General features: G+C 38.8%; 1 protein-coding gene across 2 annotated transcripts; it reads right to left on the reverse strand.

The window, feature by feature from the left end:
- Nucleotides 1–11,593: 11,593 nt before the first annotated feature.
- Nucleotides 11,594–15,899, reverse strand: Cpr97Ea (cuticular protein 97Ea). Of its 2 annotated transcripts, none has more exons than XM_076522619.1 (2): nucleotides 15,713–15,899; nucleotides 11,594–13,925 (listed from the first exon to the last, which is right to left on the reverse strand). In XM_076522619.1, exons 1-2 carry the CDS (start codon nucleotides 15,728–15,730, stop codon nucleotides 13,038–13,040), a joined length of 906 nt encoding a protein of 301 aa, XP_076378734.1. In that variant the 5' UTR covers nucleotides 15,731–15,899; the 3' UTR covers nucleotides 11,594–13,037. The 2 variants fall into 2 exon arrangements, with proteins under 2 accessions (XP_076378734.1, XP_076378733.1); XM_076522618.1 differs by lacking the exon at nucleotides 15,713–15,899 and adding an exon at nucleotides 15,331–15,472.
- Nucleotides 15,900–17,251: the final 1,352 nt, after the last annotated feature.

Here is a 17,251-nt window from a genome sequence, read left to right on the forward strand (position 1 = left end):
AGAGAGTGCAGTCGTATAGTACGGTGCTCGGTCCTTTATAACCTATAGGAACGGTTTTGCTTATAGTGGGGGTCACCGCAGATAGTAACGTCGCGTCCTTTTCGACGGCGCCCAACACCCGCAAATTAGATTCCACGGAGGCCGGGCCATGACATGGCCATTGCCAAATCGAAACACCATGGGCCTGACATTGCCAAATTGCACAGAACCGCGCGTGAACGTAACTTGCATCATGTGAATGGTCATGCCAACGCCTAACGCGACCGACACACAATGCGTTGCCTACCTGACAAGACATGAAAAAAGCCAACTTTCTTATCGGTACCTCTAAAGTTTGCAAAACACTTGAATCGCAACAAGCATCGGTACTTTGACAAACTTGAAAATTCATTTTTGCGTTAAATTGCGTTAGTTGCATTTTTTAAGCTTTGTGAAATTTTCAAGGTTGTTGGGATCTTTGTCAAAACTACTGATTTTCTTCGCATTTTCTAAAAATAGAAATTGCTGGATATGTAATTTGTAACATTGCATTGGTTTCTATCAACCTCAATAATTTCCACAAAATCAAAGTAATTTAATTAATGTAATCGAAATAAAAATGTTAAAACTTATTATATCGGATGGTATCTTAACTTTTTTTTCAATTCTCTAGTGAAACTTAATTTGTTCGAATATATTATAATAAAATTGGATTCTGAAAACTAGTCAATAACTAAGTGTCGCTCGTATGTGACCGACGTGACACTGCACGTAATAATGGTAATTGACATGATGTCTGTCTTCCAATTTATCCAAAATATATGTAATTCGTAGTACAACCGAGCAGGGGATAATTCTACGTGAAAAAAGTAAGAGAAAAATTTAGTATAACTTTCTTTTATCCGGGGCTCTATTTTCGAGAAAATCGACTTTAAAGTTTATTTATCTTTGTAAAGGATTTTAGCTTCTTCTTCGTGTAAACACTCCCATGTTTGACGTCGACATAATACGTGTTCGCCTTTACTCTAAGATGTAGGTCGAACTCGCACGGGGATTGACAGATGGGTTTTATAAGATCGAGCCGATAACGATCTAAAGTGTTCCACGGGAAACATAGTTCGCTCTAGGTCGCATTTTGGCTCGTGATCGATACTGTCGTGCAACCAATGAAATACCGCCGAACCTCGGTAAATCGAATTTCAAAGGGAGGCCTAATTACGTTACAGAAAAAATTCACGCGGATTTATCATTATTCGTCAGGCAACGTGGCGTTCATTTGTCATGAATTTTTTTATTATTTTAATCCTCTATATCTAGGTATACATGTATATATTTTATGTTTATGTCTAAATACATATCTCTCTGGTTGCAAGGAAAGCGCCGCAAATCGAATGTTCTCATTATCGAGATATTGTCATTGTCGCTTAAAGCTCTGAATACTATTCGTATTAGTAGTGTTTCATGTTGCATTTTTCTTCGAGCCCATCAAATTTGTTTTCATGATTATTTCTGATAAATACGTAAAACCTATATTCTAAAAAAAATGCATAAACTTCACTTTGTTGAAGTTGTGACACGCGGCGTTTCTCGTGTATTAATAAATTTGTTTTGTCTCGGATTACTCATAGGAAAGATTTATGGCCTTTCTAAAACGGTTCGTACCATTTTCGGACAGCCTATCCATTGACAAAACCTTCACCGAAAATACAGAGTGAGTCAATAGGAATTATATAAAATAACTCGTTTCCTATTGATTGTATCAAAATCGTTCTGAATGATTTATGTAGCGTCTTATAGAACGCGTCGGATGAATGCAATTTCATCTTTTTTGTATTTTGTTTTTTTCATGGTATCAAGGGGAACTTGTGTTTTTAAGGTCAATTCATACGTTTTCTAAATAGCTCATTGTTGTCGACGGAATGATGAATTCTGAAAGCGGATTATAATATAATGACCTTGACTGTTTGCTTATTATACAATAGCATCGTTCGAGATTTTGTTCGAGAAATCTAGTTGAACTAAGAAAGTAGAAACACAGCCGATGTGAATAATTAATATCGGACATAAATATTCGTAAGCTCCTGTAAACAATACTTATTATGTGGCAATCACATTTCTACAGTCAACAGATTGGAAAACGTGTGCATTTCCCCAAAAACCCGTTTTCCATAATTATTACTACAAATGTGTTAAAACAAATGTGTGTTCATATTAATTTTGCAAATAAATGTATTCACAGGCATTGTTTTCATTTGCACTTCAAATCTAAACATAGAAACGTATATTTTCACATCTGATTTCGTGAAAATATGCACGATTAGAAATGCATCTTTTCTTGTTCTAGTTTTATACATCATTACGTCAAGTTGACAGTGTGCGAGTTTACGAATACTGTTTCTGAAACTGACACATTTTTCTCAACGGAAGTGTTATTTAAAAAAAAAAAAATACAAAATTCAGTACTCATGAAATCGATGCGTTTATTATTAAACAGTATTGTCATCAAACCATTTCTATTAAGGAAACGGTAGTTTCACAGTAGAACCAAGTTTTACAATAGAAACAAGGCAGTTTCAATGTACATATAGAAGTTATGATTACAACTGTTATTGAAACTTCGAATCTTTTCAGTTAATTCAAACTCTGCGGTCGCATGTAAAGAGATATATAGGTAATTATAAAATTGCTGAATCACTAAATAATAACATGGATAAGAGTGGCAATTAAATGAACGGATAATGTCATACGTATTTACTCGAACGTATTGCAGAGATTCGAAGCTTGACGGTAAATTACATTATAAAGAACTCTGAAACTGTGAGCGAGCCGTCGGCAACTTTATTAGAAAATAGGAAGCTCGATGGTTCGTTCGGTGCCTCTAATGTCTGATGTATGAATCCATTGGGCTTTAACCGCGTGGAATGTTCCCGCCGTAAATCCACACCTATGTTAGAAGAAAGTAACAGTGATATCGCATGGTGTGATCACCGACGGTATCTGAAGCACCTTGAAAATACCGCATCTTAATTTGGGAGAGTCGTCGTAATTGACGTTGCCGCATACGGAACATGCGTAGGATTCAATCACTGGAAGCCTGATTCAAACTTTCGCTAATATTATTAACTGGGACCTGGAACCAGGAATAAGATTTACAGCGCATCGGTAAATTATTAACCAGTCTCACGAGTTTCAGGAATCGACTACCTTAATCTTATTTGCAACTCAATCGAAGAGGAATGAACTTAAGATATTTACATCGATTTCACTGCCTTAAACACAGTAACCATAATATGAAGTCTCCAATAAGACTTAAAACGCGTTGAAAAAAATTATTAACTAGTCTAACGTGTTTCAGGAATCGACTATTTAATCTTATTAGTAACTTAATCGCAGGGGAATGAACTTCAGACATTTGCATCGATAAGTAATAGTGGCGTTTCCCCATTGTAAGCAACAAGAAGTGCTATTCTTCACTAACACTATTGCTCTCTCTCTCTCTCTCTCTCTCTCTCTCTCTCTCTCTTTCTCTCTCTCTCTCTCTCTCTCTCTCTCTCTCTCTCTTACTGAACAAACTTCTTGTTAAGATAATTTAGAGTTAAGCAGAAATAAATTATAAAGTTACTATAAATTAACTAAATTTACTATTGGTTTTTAACATGTGTATTGTTCACCAACCAAATTTATTGTTAAGATAATTTAGTATTAAGTAGAAATAAATTATGAAGTTACCATAAATTAACTAAATTAACTATTGGTTTTTAACATGTGTATTGTTCACTGACCAAATTTATTGTTAAGATAATTTAGAGTTAAGTTAATTTATAGTAACTTAACTATAGTAAACAATAGTTAATTCTAGTTAATTTATAATAACTTTATAATTTATTTCATTAGTTCTTTTAATATTTTGGCATGTATACATTATATTTTAAGACATGAGTCGAAATTTTTGAAAATGTAACTTACGGCACTATGATCCTAACCCACTGTCGCTAATTAGTTTCAAGCTATTGTCAGAAGAAATATGCTGAATTTCAAGTAGAAACTTCATTCGCACGTTCGCTGCAAATCTCATCCAAGTTCGGATCTTCAGAAAAACGCTGGCTTCTTTCAGTTTCTACTGTCTCAAACTGGCTCCGAAGTTAATTGTGTGTGGAAAAGTGTTACCATACTTTTCATTTTATTCGAATGAATGATTAACGTGTAATTTTAAATTCGAATTAATTGAAAATACTCGGGTAAGTCCATTGCAATTGATCAATTTACATATTATATTGCGAGGATCTTTAAGTGCGTATCTAATGTGTACTTGAAGAATGTAATTAACGCGCGATTTCAAGTTCCATCGATCTAAGAATTCTAGAATAAAAAGTAATTGCAAGGAAGTGTATAGAGTCAAAAGGAGAAAACACAATGAAATAGACTTTCGCTTTCAAGATTAGTACGTGTGTATACAATACACACTGTTCCATCGAATTCTGAAGCTACGATTTAATTATCACACCATCGATAATGACGGCAGAACTTTGTATTTAGAAAGTAATTCTGCAATCTAATGAAACACCGAACTGCAAGTTCGTAAAATACGCGAGGTAAAAGTGCGAATATATTTCAGAATCTGAGATAGACGCAACAAAAAATCGTGCAGCATACAGTACATACATTTCGTATCGGGAAGTAAGTTAACACTTTCATTACCGGAAAGCTATTAATATCCTTGTTAATGTCTGTTCTGTGTCTGAGAGGAATCCAAAAATTTTCTCCCGAGTAATGACCTCATAAAACGTAGTTAAACGATATTACTTAAGATTAAGTTAATTTATGAACCAAATTGGCGTCGCTGTTGATTTATTAAACGAATCTTCAATCAGTTTTTCGATCTTCAGTCATCTTAAAATTCCTCAACTTTTCTTGTCTGTAACTTCTAAAAGATTTTAGTCATTGGCAGAAGATTGAAAATTTGATTTCTCTTTGATATGACGATAGTCTTGTGTCAGAAGAGTCGTTACATTTTTTAGGCAACTTTGAATTCGAAACAACTGCAACGTGCAATTGAAAATTGATCGACGAAAAATTTTCGGCAAATTCGCGAATTTTGTCCAGAAATTTATAACGCGAACAACCTGCATTATCGGTCTTGGTTTAGACTCGATCGCGGAGCCGGATCTCGGAAGAAAATGCACTTACCTACTTTCATTGCCGCGAGAAGGAGACAACGACCGAGACTCACTCTCAGCATCATCAATGGAGGCACGAAACGGATGGATGCACAGATGGAGTTCATTTACATTGTTCCTTGTAACATGATTGCCCTCGCCATTCACAGACTTGTTCTTAGTTGATCATAAAAAGAGTTCTAAAGTATACATAAGAAAAGTGAAATTCTATTCGATACACTTACTGTTTTCACATCGCAGCGAACAGTATCTGCGAGATAAACTCAGCCGTATATTTATTATACGTATAGAGTTTCACTTTCGATCGATATTTTTAATTCAACTATATTTCATCTACAACGTGCACAGTTCAATGCCAAGAATCCGAATATTATATTTTAGCATCTACCGTAGTATCTAATATCTATATTTTAATATCTACAACATGCAACGTGAATTATTCGATCCCGGCAATATAAATACAATGTGGTATCTTAAGAAAATACAGAAGCGTTCATATGTGGCCAATATAAATTTCTAGGATTCCTTGCAAAATATGATTTACATTGTACGTAAAGAATTAGAAACTTAATTTTCTAATTGTCTGTCTAGAAAACAGCAAAATCCAGTAGTGTGTTTCGGGAACTGTTATAGTACGTAAAGTCGTCCTCTCGTGCGAATTAGCAATTAATATTAATTGGTGTAAATGAAGTACATAACAATTTAAATGCATCGCTTGTTTTAACAAGAATGATCCAAAGCATGAATAAAACATTCGAATTGGAAATATGAATTATAATGCTTGTGAGCGTCGTCTTTATGATCTACTTATATGTAGTCCGTAAAATTAATTCGTCGATCTCAGAGACATCAAAGTCAGCACAATTGGTAAATTTCATTGAGAATACCAAGAGTGCTGGAAATATAATGTAATTTATAATTTAACCATTTAAAATATCACTATTCTCTTAGTAATGGGATCGAACTTCTTATTGCAGAATTATGTTCACGAAAAGGCGACATTCTGATGTGTAGAATTAAGTGAGTTAAGTCATGAAAGCTTGCATCAACCGATCGACGGTTTCAGCGATGACGATAAATTCTGGTAAAGTAGGCAGGTTCTGTAACTATAGTCTGCAATGTCGAAAGCTGTGGGCACATTTTGCGTGACTCGATTAGACGATGACAAACGTTGTCAAACTGTTTTGTTTGTTGTATCACACAATGGTAAACAGATTGTGCCATCACATTCCAAACTATTAAACGGTAGTTCTCTTAATCATCTATTCTTAACAGTTCTTATTATTTTCATCATACGAGTGCTAAGCGAGAAATATAATTTTTCATCAAAATCCTAAATCTCTTTTACATCTACACTACAATCTTTTAAAATCTTTTTTCCAAGTACTATTTAACATTTCATTTATTAATTTCTTTCACATACTTTATTAAGATACTCCTTTTAGACTTAAGATACTTCTTTCTATAAACCTTAATGTCACATCTAAAAATTTAATTTCATTGTCAGAAACTAAATAGTCAAAAAACACTGTTTATACCTCGACGATTGGACGAGAATTGGCTAATGCTATTTATACTATGGGTCCGGATAGATCCGAGCCTCGTCGTCTGTGTGTAAATACTGTAAGACGAGAATACAAGGTGAAACGATATTTTCTGTTCCGAGGGAAATATCGGTTTATGCAATATTTTTTATTTTTTTTTCATTTTAAGCAAATTTGAACTAATAGAATTAACGCTAGTACACAGTTCAATATAATCTTAATCATAAAATCTTAATCTTTCATGGAAAATGTCCGTCGTTATCATGTGAAAATTCCTCGTTGAAAAGGTACTGTAGCATTAAAGTCAACCTATAAAAATCAACTTAAAGAAATGGTCGGAAAAATCCATTAACACGTTGACTGCCGCGTCACCCGTATTCGGGTGACAGCAAAAGTTCTCATCGGGTGACGCTGATTTGACTACTTACAAAGGATTTCCGAAAATATTTCAACAAATATTCTACACGAGGTAATGAAACTATTGAATTCTTATAAAAATGGTTTATTAAAAAAATTATTCGGAGTGTATAACATTAAAACATTCTCTGCAAAGTTGAGGTTGATCAGGACAGCTTGGACAAAAAGTTGTTTGTTTTTTCAGATATGCTCGTGCCTCTGATCGGTCCATTTCGTATCTTTTATTTGAACTGTAGCTTCCTCAGTATACATCAACATTTCTTTCTTCTTCCATGACCAATTCTCGTAAAATCTCGTCAATAGTATCTTCATAACATTCATTATCACTAAGATTATATTTATCAGTATCCAAATCAGAATCTGACGATGTAATTTTATTTATGCTTCTCCTTCCGGGAAATCCGATCTCTTTTCATTATTGAAAAAAATAAGGGCAGAGATTTTAAGTTATACCATTCGGTACTCGGCAAAGATTCCAACTGTTCATGCAGGAACAGAAACAGATATGAATTAACAGCGCATGCTTCTTATAGCGGCACGGGTGGCCTGTAGGAGATTTTGTTGTAAATACGCGTGGCAGTCAACGTGTTAATATTTCCATTAAACTTCCCGGTCCAATTTTAACGACAAATTGGTGGATTCGGTAAAAGTTAACGACGATATTGCATACTGCATGTTGTGTCTATTACGTCACAATCGAAGATTCCACAGATTTTATACGTAGGCTGTTTTATATTTGTCTATCGAGCGAAACAATGTGCGATGGCGTGAAAACTGGAACAATCGCACGGAACGCGGAAGAAAATTAAGATCCTTTTGACAAAGACAGCTTTCTATAGGCCCGGAGTCACTGACTCGCTTGGATATTATTATACAGGATTACGCAAGCGACTCTTCTTCATATAACATTACACCTGCGCCGCAAACGTGATGGCGGCAGCCTTGTGTTCCACTGAAGAAGGTCAATGTATCTACATACATATGTACAATAATGCCTGCCTTCGAACAGTCCGAGCAGAGGTGCATTATGACGCGACAGTCTGGTGCGTTGCCAACACATTTATTTCTCATTTATTTCGTAATCTTTAACGCCGTTTTCATACTAATTTTTTAAGTGGTATACCGCTCTTGTTCTCCGAACAAGAAGTACAGTACATTTTCCCTACTTGACGTTCAGATTGTACACAAAAATGGACAATTTGGGAAGAGGAGATACGATTATTCGAGTCTCGCGGCTCGTTTTTATAGTTATTGACAATCGTTATCTATAAAATAATAATAATAATCGTATCTCCTCTTCCCAAATTGTCCATTTTTGTGCACAACCTGAGCATCAATTAGGGAGAATTAATTGTACCTGCTTTACGATTCTTATAGCGTCGCGTGTGTGTTAAAGTCGACGTCTTCGACACGAATTGAGTTGACATAAGTTCTCAAGGCCATCATTCTAAAATTACAATATGCATGCTATTGATGAAAATGTAAATGAATAAAATAGCAACAATACAATTGCTTTTTATTTCGAACGTAATACAGTCTAAAAAAAAAAAAATAAAAAAAAAAAAAAAAAAACCTAACTGAGACCCAATTGCAGAAAATAGTGACAATATGACGGTTCTTATGTTTCGGACTTGTACAACATGAATCTGAGAAGGCTTAGGTTAGGTCTGAGTTTATTCCAGCCTGGTGAATGCGAAAAACAATCTAAAATATCCGTCTCAGTTTGAATCCACATATGAAAGAATCTATATCTCTTTAACGTTTTTTGCGACTAAAGAAGGGCTTCAAGGTTATTAAAATCGGTCGAGGCTCTTTCAAAGTGCATGTTTACACAAGAATAAGACAATAGCAACTGTAAAGGATTAAAACAATAGTTTCTAAAACTTGTTCATCAATCAAAGTAAATTCGGACACTTTCTCCTAGATAGTTATCAATGGTGACTATCTTCTATAAAGTAACAATTGCTCTAATTTTCATTGTGATCCATCCATTACGCTAATTGCCATCAATGGTCCAGTAGATTCCCGAAAGCTTTAAATAATGTTGGCGATTTCGTCAGAATTTAGTCGCGTGTACCTGTTATGCTCAGTTAAACCCAAATATATTTCAAGTGGCCAAAGAATGGCCGTCGTGACGACATCGGGGGGAACGTCGTCGCGGTGTAGAACGCGTAGTTGCAACAAAGGGAGGTGCCTGGGAACAATACGAATTTCGGCGGCCGAGATTTGAGAGATTAAATAGATGTTCGCGTTTGAGTTTGTTCGCCATGTGAAAGAGCCCAGTGCAAATTCTATTCTTTCGTTCGCGCGAGTTTCGCCATTTTTATAGTTCAGGAAGGCGTAGCACTATCTGTAATATTTTGTAAACGGTCCGAAGGATACGTCTGAAAGAGAAGAGAAGAAAAGGACAGGATGTTCCCTGCCCTCTACCTTGCGTGTACTGGGTTATGTAATTCTGGCGATTTTTTACACGATATACGAGACATTGCGCGCGTTAGTGAACACAGATAAGCCTAAATCATGCTTTATTACAAAATTATATCTACGCCATAGTACATAAATATATTTCAAGTAACTACAAGTCTGAATGTAATATTTGGTGAACGACTTACTACATGTGACATAATTTTCTCTTTTCTGAATACTAAAAGCATTTACGTGTCGAGTAGGTAATTACTTCGGCTGGAACTTGTTATCTTGGGAGATGGGTAGACAAGTCTGTATCGAAGCATAGATACACTTAGAAAACTTTTATATTTACTTTTATATCCTTGGGAAATGAACAGAAAGTTTAATTTTTTCTTGAATGGTTATATCATTTTGTCTGTCCCACGAATTTGCCTTTAGTTGGTAACACGACTGCAAGCGGCTGTTACTCACTGCATTTCCTACTTGCACTTTCCTCCTTGCATGAGTGCAGTCGTGGTTGCCTTCAAATGAGGCTGCCGATTGGTAAATCGTTTTGCAGCTATTAAAGAACAGAAAATGTAGTGAAACTGGGAAATCTGAGTTAAACAAATTCTTCGATGTGATCGTAATAAGTTAATGATAGAGCTAAATTAGTTTTAACGTTTATTGTAGATATATACTAAACTGTATAGTAGAGTAATTAATTAAATTGTGTTCAAAAGGAATTAAACAATTATTTGTCGATAGAATATATAATATATAAATATATGTGAGAAAAATGTGTTTAAGCTGCGAAGAGTCGTTTGAATTGCTAAAATTTTTTAAAAGGGAAGAAAGCACCTTCAGTTTCTCACTCTACTTTATAAGATAGGAACTTTGCAAAAATCAAGTTCAAGATCATGAAAGTAGATGAAATTTTTAATTGAACACAAGCAGAATTATATAAGATTTCTTTATGTGATAATGGTCTTTCTTTTATGGACTAGTGTATACGTATAAATCACTAACGATCATGACTATATTTTTGTTCTAATGTTGATACAAATTGATAGTTGATACAAATATGAGGGTGTTTGCATACACGAATGAACAATAATATTTCTGAAGCATGTGTAATTCACAAAAAGATTCCAGCGATCGTAAGATATAAAGAACTCTGTTTTGATTCACTTTTGGGATTGAACATATGTATAATTTTAGTGAGTGACTGTAATCTCATGTAACTGCATGAAAACAGAGATAAAATTATCAGGATAATTTTTACTTAAAAGTTAACTGTAACGATGTAGCGTTATTGTAACAGACACACGCATTTGTGCACAAGTAGGTAGATATCCTTTCTGTTGAATTATCGTGAAGGTCAATAGAGAAATTTCGTAACGAAAATTCCAGACTCCATAGTTCCGGAACAGCTTGATACAGTTAACGCGGTCTCGTTACCTTCTCTAATTTTTTGCCGCAGAAGAAATAATTTGAAAGGTCGTCCGCTGGGAACTGTTACATAAGTCGGTGACCAGTTCAAAAACAGGAACAGTTAGAAAGTTGTAAAAGCTGTTTTCATTTCTCGTTATCGAATTGGACTATCGGCTAATATTCGTTAAGAATTTTACTTTTTATTCGGAAAATTTGAAAGAGGTATTTTTCTCGTGTAATCAGCACTAGCAAACACGTTCACGGTTTATACGCAGTGCAATGTTATGCATTTACGGCATGACCTGATGCATTAAAACACTTCTGTTGCTTCGAATGTATCATAACTCCGATTATGAACAACGCAATGGGTGTTCTAATATTGACGTCCAGCAACTTATTATTATCTGCAGAAGACGAGTTGACACATTATCTTCATACTGCAACAATAATTCTTCTAGTTTCGCGTGCCACAGTAACCATATTGGTACAGATTATGTCGTACTTACGTTGGCTGCGACAAAATATTTGATCCCAGCAACTTTATTTGTCCTGTATTGCGTCTTTGTCAGTGTTTAGAATCGAAAAATTAACCGTTGGACAAATTAAGGCCTGGGAATTGCCTAAACATCCGTAGTCTAATGATTTCCACTGCAGTGGCGTGTGGTCTTATTTTATTTCATTTTAATTACCTTACAATAATCTAGTTACAACAATAAGCGTGCTGAATTTATGATGCAGTCTCGCGAGACACGAGCCCGAAGACGCAACTCGATAACACGAGGAGGTTCTCCTTGGAACGACATTGTAACGATAACCCTGCAGCGACGCGTGCGAACTGCATTTCCTACGATTAAAGCCAGCACGTGCGCAAACCGTGGTTCGTAAAATTTTTATTTACATCGTTTTTACAATATTTCTCGCCACGATACAAATGATTTCACATGTATTTACCGCAGTGTGAAAGTTCCAATCCAGCGGAGGTTGCAGACTTAAAACGATTGCGCCAAAACGAATGTGTTTCTTAAAACGAGAAAGTTAGTGTAACCGTTTCATTCGAATATTTATTAACGAGCATGCTCCTTGTTGGATAGCTACATATTTGTAAAACTTTCTCGTGCACACCACCGCCAAAGTAATCGAGCACTTAACAAATTCAAACAATTGTTGTGTAAATGCTGAAGTTTCGAATTGAATTAATGCTTGAATTTCTTGCGAAATGGAACTCGGTTGTAGACACAGTTGTTTATAATTTGGATATTTGCTTCTAAAATTTCTAGTTCATATAAGTATCCAATTCAGATCATAAGGGACCATGTCAAATGCACTGTGAAAAAAACGAGGGAACAAAATTAAATGAGACATCGTCTATCAACAAATACTGCTCAAGATTATCGACGATTCCTTTACATTTATAAAACAACACAATGTACACGCTAATAAAATGATCTTTACAAATGCCCGAATACTCTTGGCTTGTTGGTGTGTCCGTTCCCCGCAACCTCCGCGATTTTAAAGAAACGTAAGTGTTAACCCTCGCTGAGTATTCTTTAATTATTATAAACTTGATAATGTTTAACGTAACGTGTATTTAAAGTTGTACAAGATAAACAAAAAGGTCTTCACGTCGGGAGAAACGATTTCATTGGAAAGAGAGCTGGCAGGACACCAACAGAAGTAAAGTAACCAGCAACGGACATAATTTCTGCACGACTCCATCTTAAGATACTAGTTTCGCATCAGCATGTTCCCAACGCGCCTTTCCAATGGCAAGAATACAAAAGCTTCTCAGAGAAGCGGACACCGGAAATTTCCTTCCACGACTCTCTTCAACTTTACAAGAAAATCAGCGGATACAATAAATCAAGAGACCACGAGACAATAGAATGTATGCACGCAAGACGCCAGCGTGCATGATCAAACCTTTCCGATTCATCCTTCGGGCGCCGGATCCTCGGCACATCCTCGGCCAAAATCAGCCTAATGGCCGCGAGGTAACGCGAGGATCGCAGGCGTCGAAGCGTCGTGTCTTCAGAAAACCGTACGAAAAGACCAAACCGAACGAGGACCGCCCTGAAGAACGCAGGAGGGACTAGAAGACTTAGTAATAACCGAAGCTGATGTCGTGCAACGGCGGTGCGACGCCCTGCGGCAGAGCATAGTCTCTAGCTAGCTGGTCGAGGATGCCGCCGCTCTGGCTGCGAGGTTGGGGTTGGGACCGGCGTTCTTGAATGGGTGCTGGACCAAATTGAGCAGGTCCTTGGTTGTAAAGCTGGGACGGTGGTGCGAGGTCTTCTTGCTGGAGGATGGGGGATTGTCTGGGTGGTTCGGGTCTGGGGACAGCAGCGGCGGGGCTGAAGATCGGAGGCTTTGGCAGAGGTTGCTGTTGTCTAGGAGCCGGGTAGACAGCCTGCGTGTGGGCTCGCTCGTAAGCCGCCTGTTCGTACTGCAGAGGTGCAGGTTGGGGCGCAGGCGCTGCTGCTCGCAGAGGCACACCTCTGCCAGCCTGTTGGTTCGCTTGCTGATAGGCCTGACCTTCCACAGCCTCCGGGTTGATGGTCTCGTCTACCAACGTTGGCGGCGCAACGGTGATACCCTCCCCGGCAGGTTGGAAGCCAAACTGGTTCGCCCCGTACTCCACCACGCGGACCTTGCCGGTGTCGTCCACGAACCCGTATTTACCCTTCACGTCTCCGGTCGGCAGCTTCGTCTCGATCTTGAACGAGCCGTCCGCCCCCTCGAAACCATAAGTGTACGAGCCGTCCTCGTTGTGCCTGTTTATCTGCTTCAGGATCGCCACCGGCGTTGGCTTTGGGGTCGTCGGCCCAGCTGCCTGTCGATTAGGCGCCGCGTCCGACGCATAACTGCGCGGGGTCGGATGAGCAGGTCTTGCCGATTCGTATGCCGAATAATCGTCCACGTAGTTCCCACCCGGCTGTTGGTATTGCTGTCCTGATACTGCGAGTATGGCAGCTACCACTAGTATTACCTGGGGAAGAAGAAAATATTCATTTGGTAAATTGTTCGATATTCTTGAACATGCTTGACTAGCAGAACGCCTATTATGGAATTTCTTTCGAAGTGGTACTCGGTATAAGTGGTGTGCATTTAATGCGCAACCCTCGTTGTGCCTTCATGTTTTGAAAAAACCGAATTTCATGTTTCGAAACTCATGGCCCGAGATTCTTAGACGGATTGCACTCGTAAGAGCTATTTCTTAAAAATTGCAATCGATATTTTGTTTTCCTCTGTACAAGTTTGAGTATAGAGTATAACCCCGATTATCCGAACTAGTCGAAGAATAATTGATATTCGATAATAAAGTATCTACTTCGTACTGGAAATACTAGAATAAGACATGGCTGATTGGTACAATAAATTCTGTTGCGTCGCTTTAATTTATTTAATCTATATAATTTAAATACAAATGATTTGATTATTCGATTTAATTTAATTAATTTATAGTGTCTAATTAATTTAATTATTTCATTTAATTAATTTAAATACATGTTCTTGAAATTATATGATTCTCGATCATCGATTTTGAAGTAAGATCGCCGATGCAGACCGCCAAGATCGTAATCTTAATCGTCGCACGGTCAGCATCGCGTGAAGCATTAATGTCAGCTTCGTAAACCGTGATTACTCGCGAAAAGGTCTGCGAGCGGGGATGCATGACCCTCCGCGATACCAGAGCCTTAACCGCCAGACGTGACTTTATTACGACAAGATAACCGCACTCGAAGGATACCGGATTCTTGATCGTGATCCGGTGGAAAAATCGCGCGTCGAACGCCGCCGATCTACGTGCGCAGCGCTGTCGATCGGGTGGGAAAGCCGTGGGTGCCATACGATTCCGCGAGAACCGGCCGCGTTTGAAATCAGTATCGAAAAGATCGACAAGTTCGAGCGATTCCATCTGCGCAACACGTTCCCCGCAGTTCCGCGCGAACGATCACGAGCGAGAAAACGGTTTCTACCGCTACGCATTCTGGCCGACATAATTCTCGAACGTGTTCCTGTTTGCCGTAACTCATTATATAATTTTCTTTCTTCGAGCGAGTGGGCGGCGGTGAAAACTAGTCGTTGGACGGCTCGCCACGCGCAGAAAACCGCTTTCATAACATTTTTTCGGCAACGGGGAGCAGAAAGTCCGCGCCGAATAAAATGCTTCCGAACTGAGATTAGATAACAGGCCTGACCGTCGATCGCGAACGGCTCGCGCGAGCGTAATCGTAATTCAGCTGGCCGGTTTTCACGGGCAGATAGCGATCTCTCGCGGCGGAAAGTCGAAAACCAGGTACACGGTCGCGTGGATCTCTTCGTGTGGTATCGATCGGATCGAGAGACGCCGTTCGATCTCGGCTAGAACGTTACAGAACTAGCTGGCATACTTGATCGCCGAATCGCTCTGGCTGTATCATTCCGTGGCCGCCCGTGGCGGTTCTTTCGCAGCCAGGCGTTACAAGTTTCAATTGTCTTTCTCTTTCTCTTTCTCTTTTTAGGTGCACCAGCAAATGCACAATGTCACAAGCACAATGTCCGTCACGACGAGGAACGATCACATCACACGCGAGACCACGAGCTCCAGTCCGGGTGTCGATCGATCATCGGCAGCAATTAGGGCAACGATCACAATCACGCTGACGGCTCTACGAGCGAGCAACCGTGATCGATGGCAGACGTAACCGCGTGTTCAGAGCTGACGAAAATTTACCGAAGGGCTTCGCAATAACGACGATGACGATGACGATGATGGCGTACTTGTATACGTACCGTCGAGACGGTTTGCATTGTGTTCCAGGTGGTGGGTTGTGTTAGTGTGTGTGAATGTAAGTAAGCAGCGAGGCTAGAGTACCAGCGGTTGCTCGAACTGAGGCCCTCATATACCTTACTGGGGTCCCCCGTTCCTACCCCCCTCTCGCCCTCTACGCTCCTGTTAGCTCTGGGGGACTTTCACTATCTATTCGACTCCTGTATATACAGCCACCTTGTCTTGTTACAGCACCTTATATCCCCTAAATATTCCCCACCAGGCTGTCCCGGCTTCTCGGGAATCTGGAAAATCGATCGCGACCGTTCTGGACCCTCCAGCGACTTTGATGTCGCCCGTGCACCAGTTTTATGGGCGAAATCGGCCCCTGCATTCCTTCGTATTTCTCGCAGTATCAACCTGCATCGCCGGGAAAGACTTCGAAATTAGCTGGCTTCTTTGTTTATTGATTGACCGCGGGCTCTCGATAAAACGCGCATCACCCAGTTGCGAGACGCGTTTTTTTTTCTTATTCTATTCGCGATTTAGGGTACGGCCATACTGGATGCGTATTTGGACAATTAGCTCGCTTGGCAAACAAATGAAACGTTCTGAAACAAATGGTAAAACAAATTCTATAGCCTTATTTGTGGGAGTTCGTTCGTGTATACAAATCGTTTAAAACAATTTCAGTTTTTGTCTTATCCGTCGCGACTGCTGCTACAAAAGCCTAAAATGAATAAAATAAGGTTATATTGGATATGTATTCGGACGACTAGTGTGCATACGAATGAACAAATCACATGTTTTTAAATAAATAAAAGTAGTTTCACTGCACACCGGTTATATTCATCCGTATTGGAGCGAATTCGTTTGTTCACGCACGTTGTTCAAATCAATTTGATTTTTCGTCCGATCCGTCGCGGTTGAAGTCGAAGCAATAATTTTCCGAAATATGAGAAGTAAAGATTATCTCGACGGATCCAGCAAACGAAGTTTTAATTAGAAGATCGGTATTAAGAAGTTTGAAATGTAGACAACAGTCTTAAAATTTATTCGTGAATCAAACAAAAGATTTGATTACGCAAATCCAAGCTTTAGCTGCTTGTCAGAATACACAGCTGCTGTAACCGCCCACTATGAGCGATCATTTCATTCAGTATAATCGTGCCCTTACGAGATCTCAAGTTTGTGGTGCGAACGATCGAGAGGGTGGATTATTTTACACAGTTCGTGGACGATTGGCGAAACAGCTTGGACGGCGTGATCGCCACCGAGTTTTCGATCGAGAGAATGGTTCTAATTTGTCTCCGTGTCCTCTTGTATTACCATTGCAGTAACACCCAGGTACATATAGAACACGCTGCCCGGTTGCTTGGCAGGTTGTTCCAGTTTCTCGTGGCTCTTGAAAATCATTCTTATGTTCTCGATTCTACTGCTGATCCGGAGCCGATGAATTTTTATTGTCCCGGTTGAACCTTTCACTGTATGCTCTACACAATCGTCATGCACTTCGGGTCACCGTGTGTGTCTCATTAGCACGCCTATAGCGTCATACGTTA

The sequence above is a fragment of the Megalopta genalis genome, chromosome 6 (assembly GCF_051020955.1).
Source record: "Megalopta genalis isolate 19385.01 chromosome 6, iyMegGena1_principal, whole genome shotgun sequence".
Taxonomy (NCBI): domain Eukaryota; kingdom Metazoa; phylum Arthropoda; class Insecta; order Hymenoptera; family Halictidae; genus Megalopta; species Megalopta genalis.

What these genes read in the sequence shown, in the direction of transcription:
- Cpr97Ea (XM_076522618.1), bottom strand. Translation starts at nt 15,360, where the DNA reads ATGATACAGCCAGAGCGATTCGGCGATCAA. An exon ending in CAGAGCGATTCGGCGATCAA is followed by an intron (nt 13,926 to 15,330) that starts GTATGCCAGCTA and finishes CTTCTTCCCCAG; the next exon opens with GTAATACTAGTGGTAGCTGC.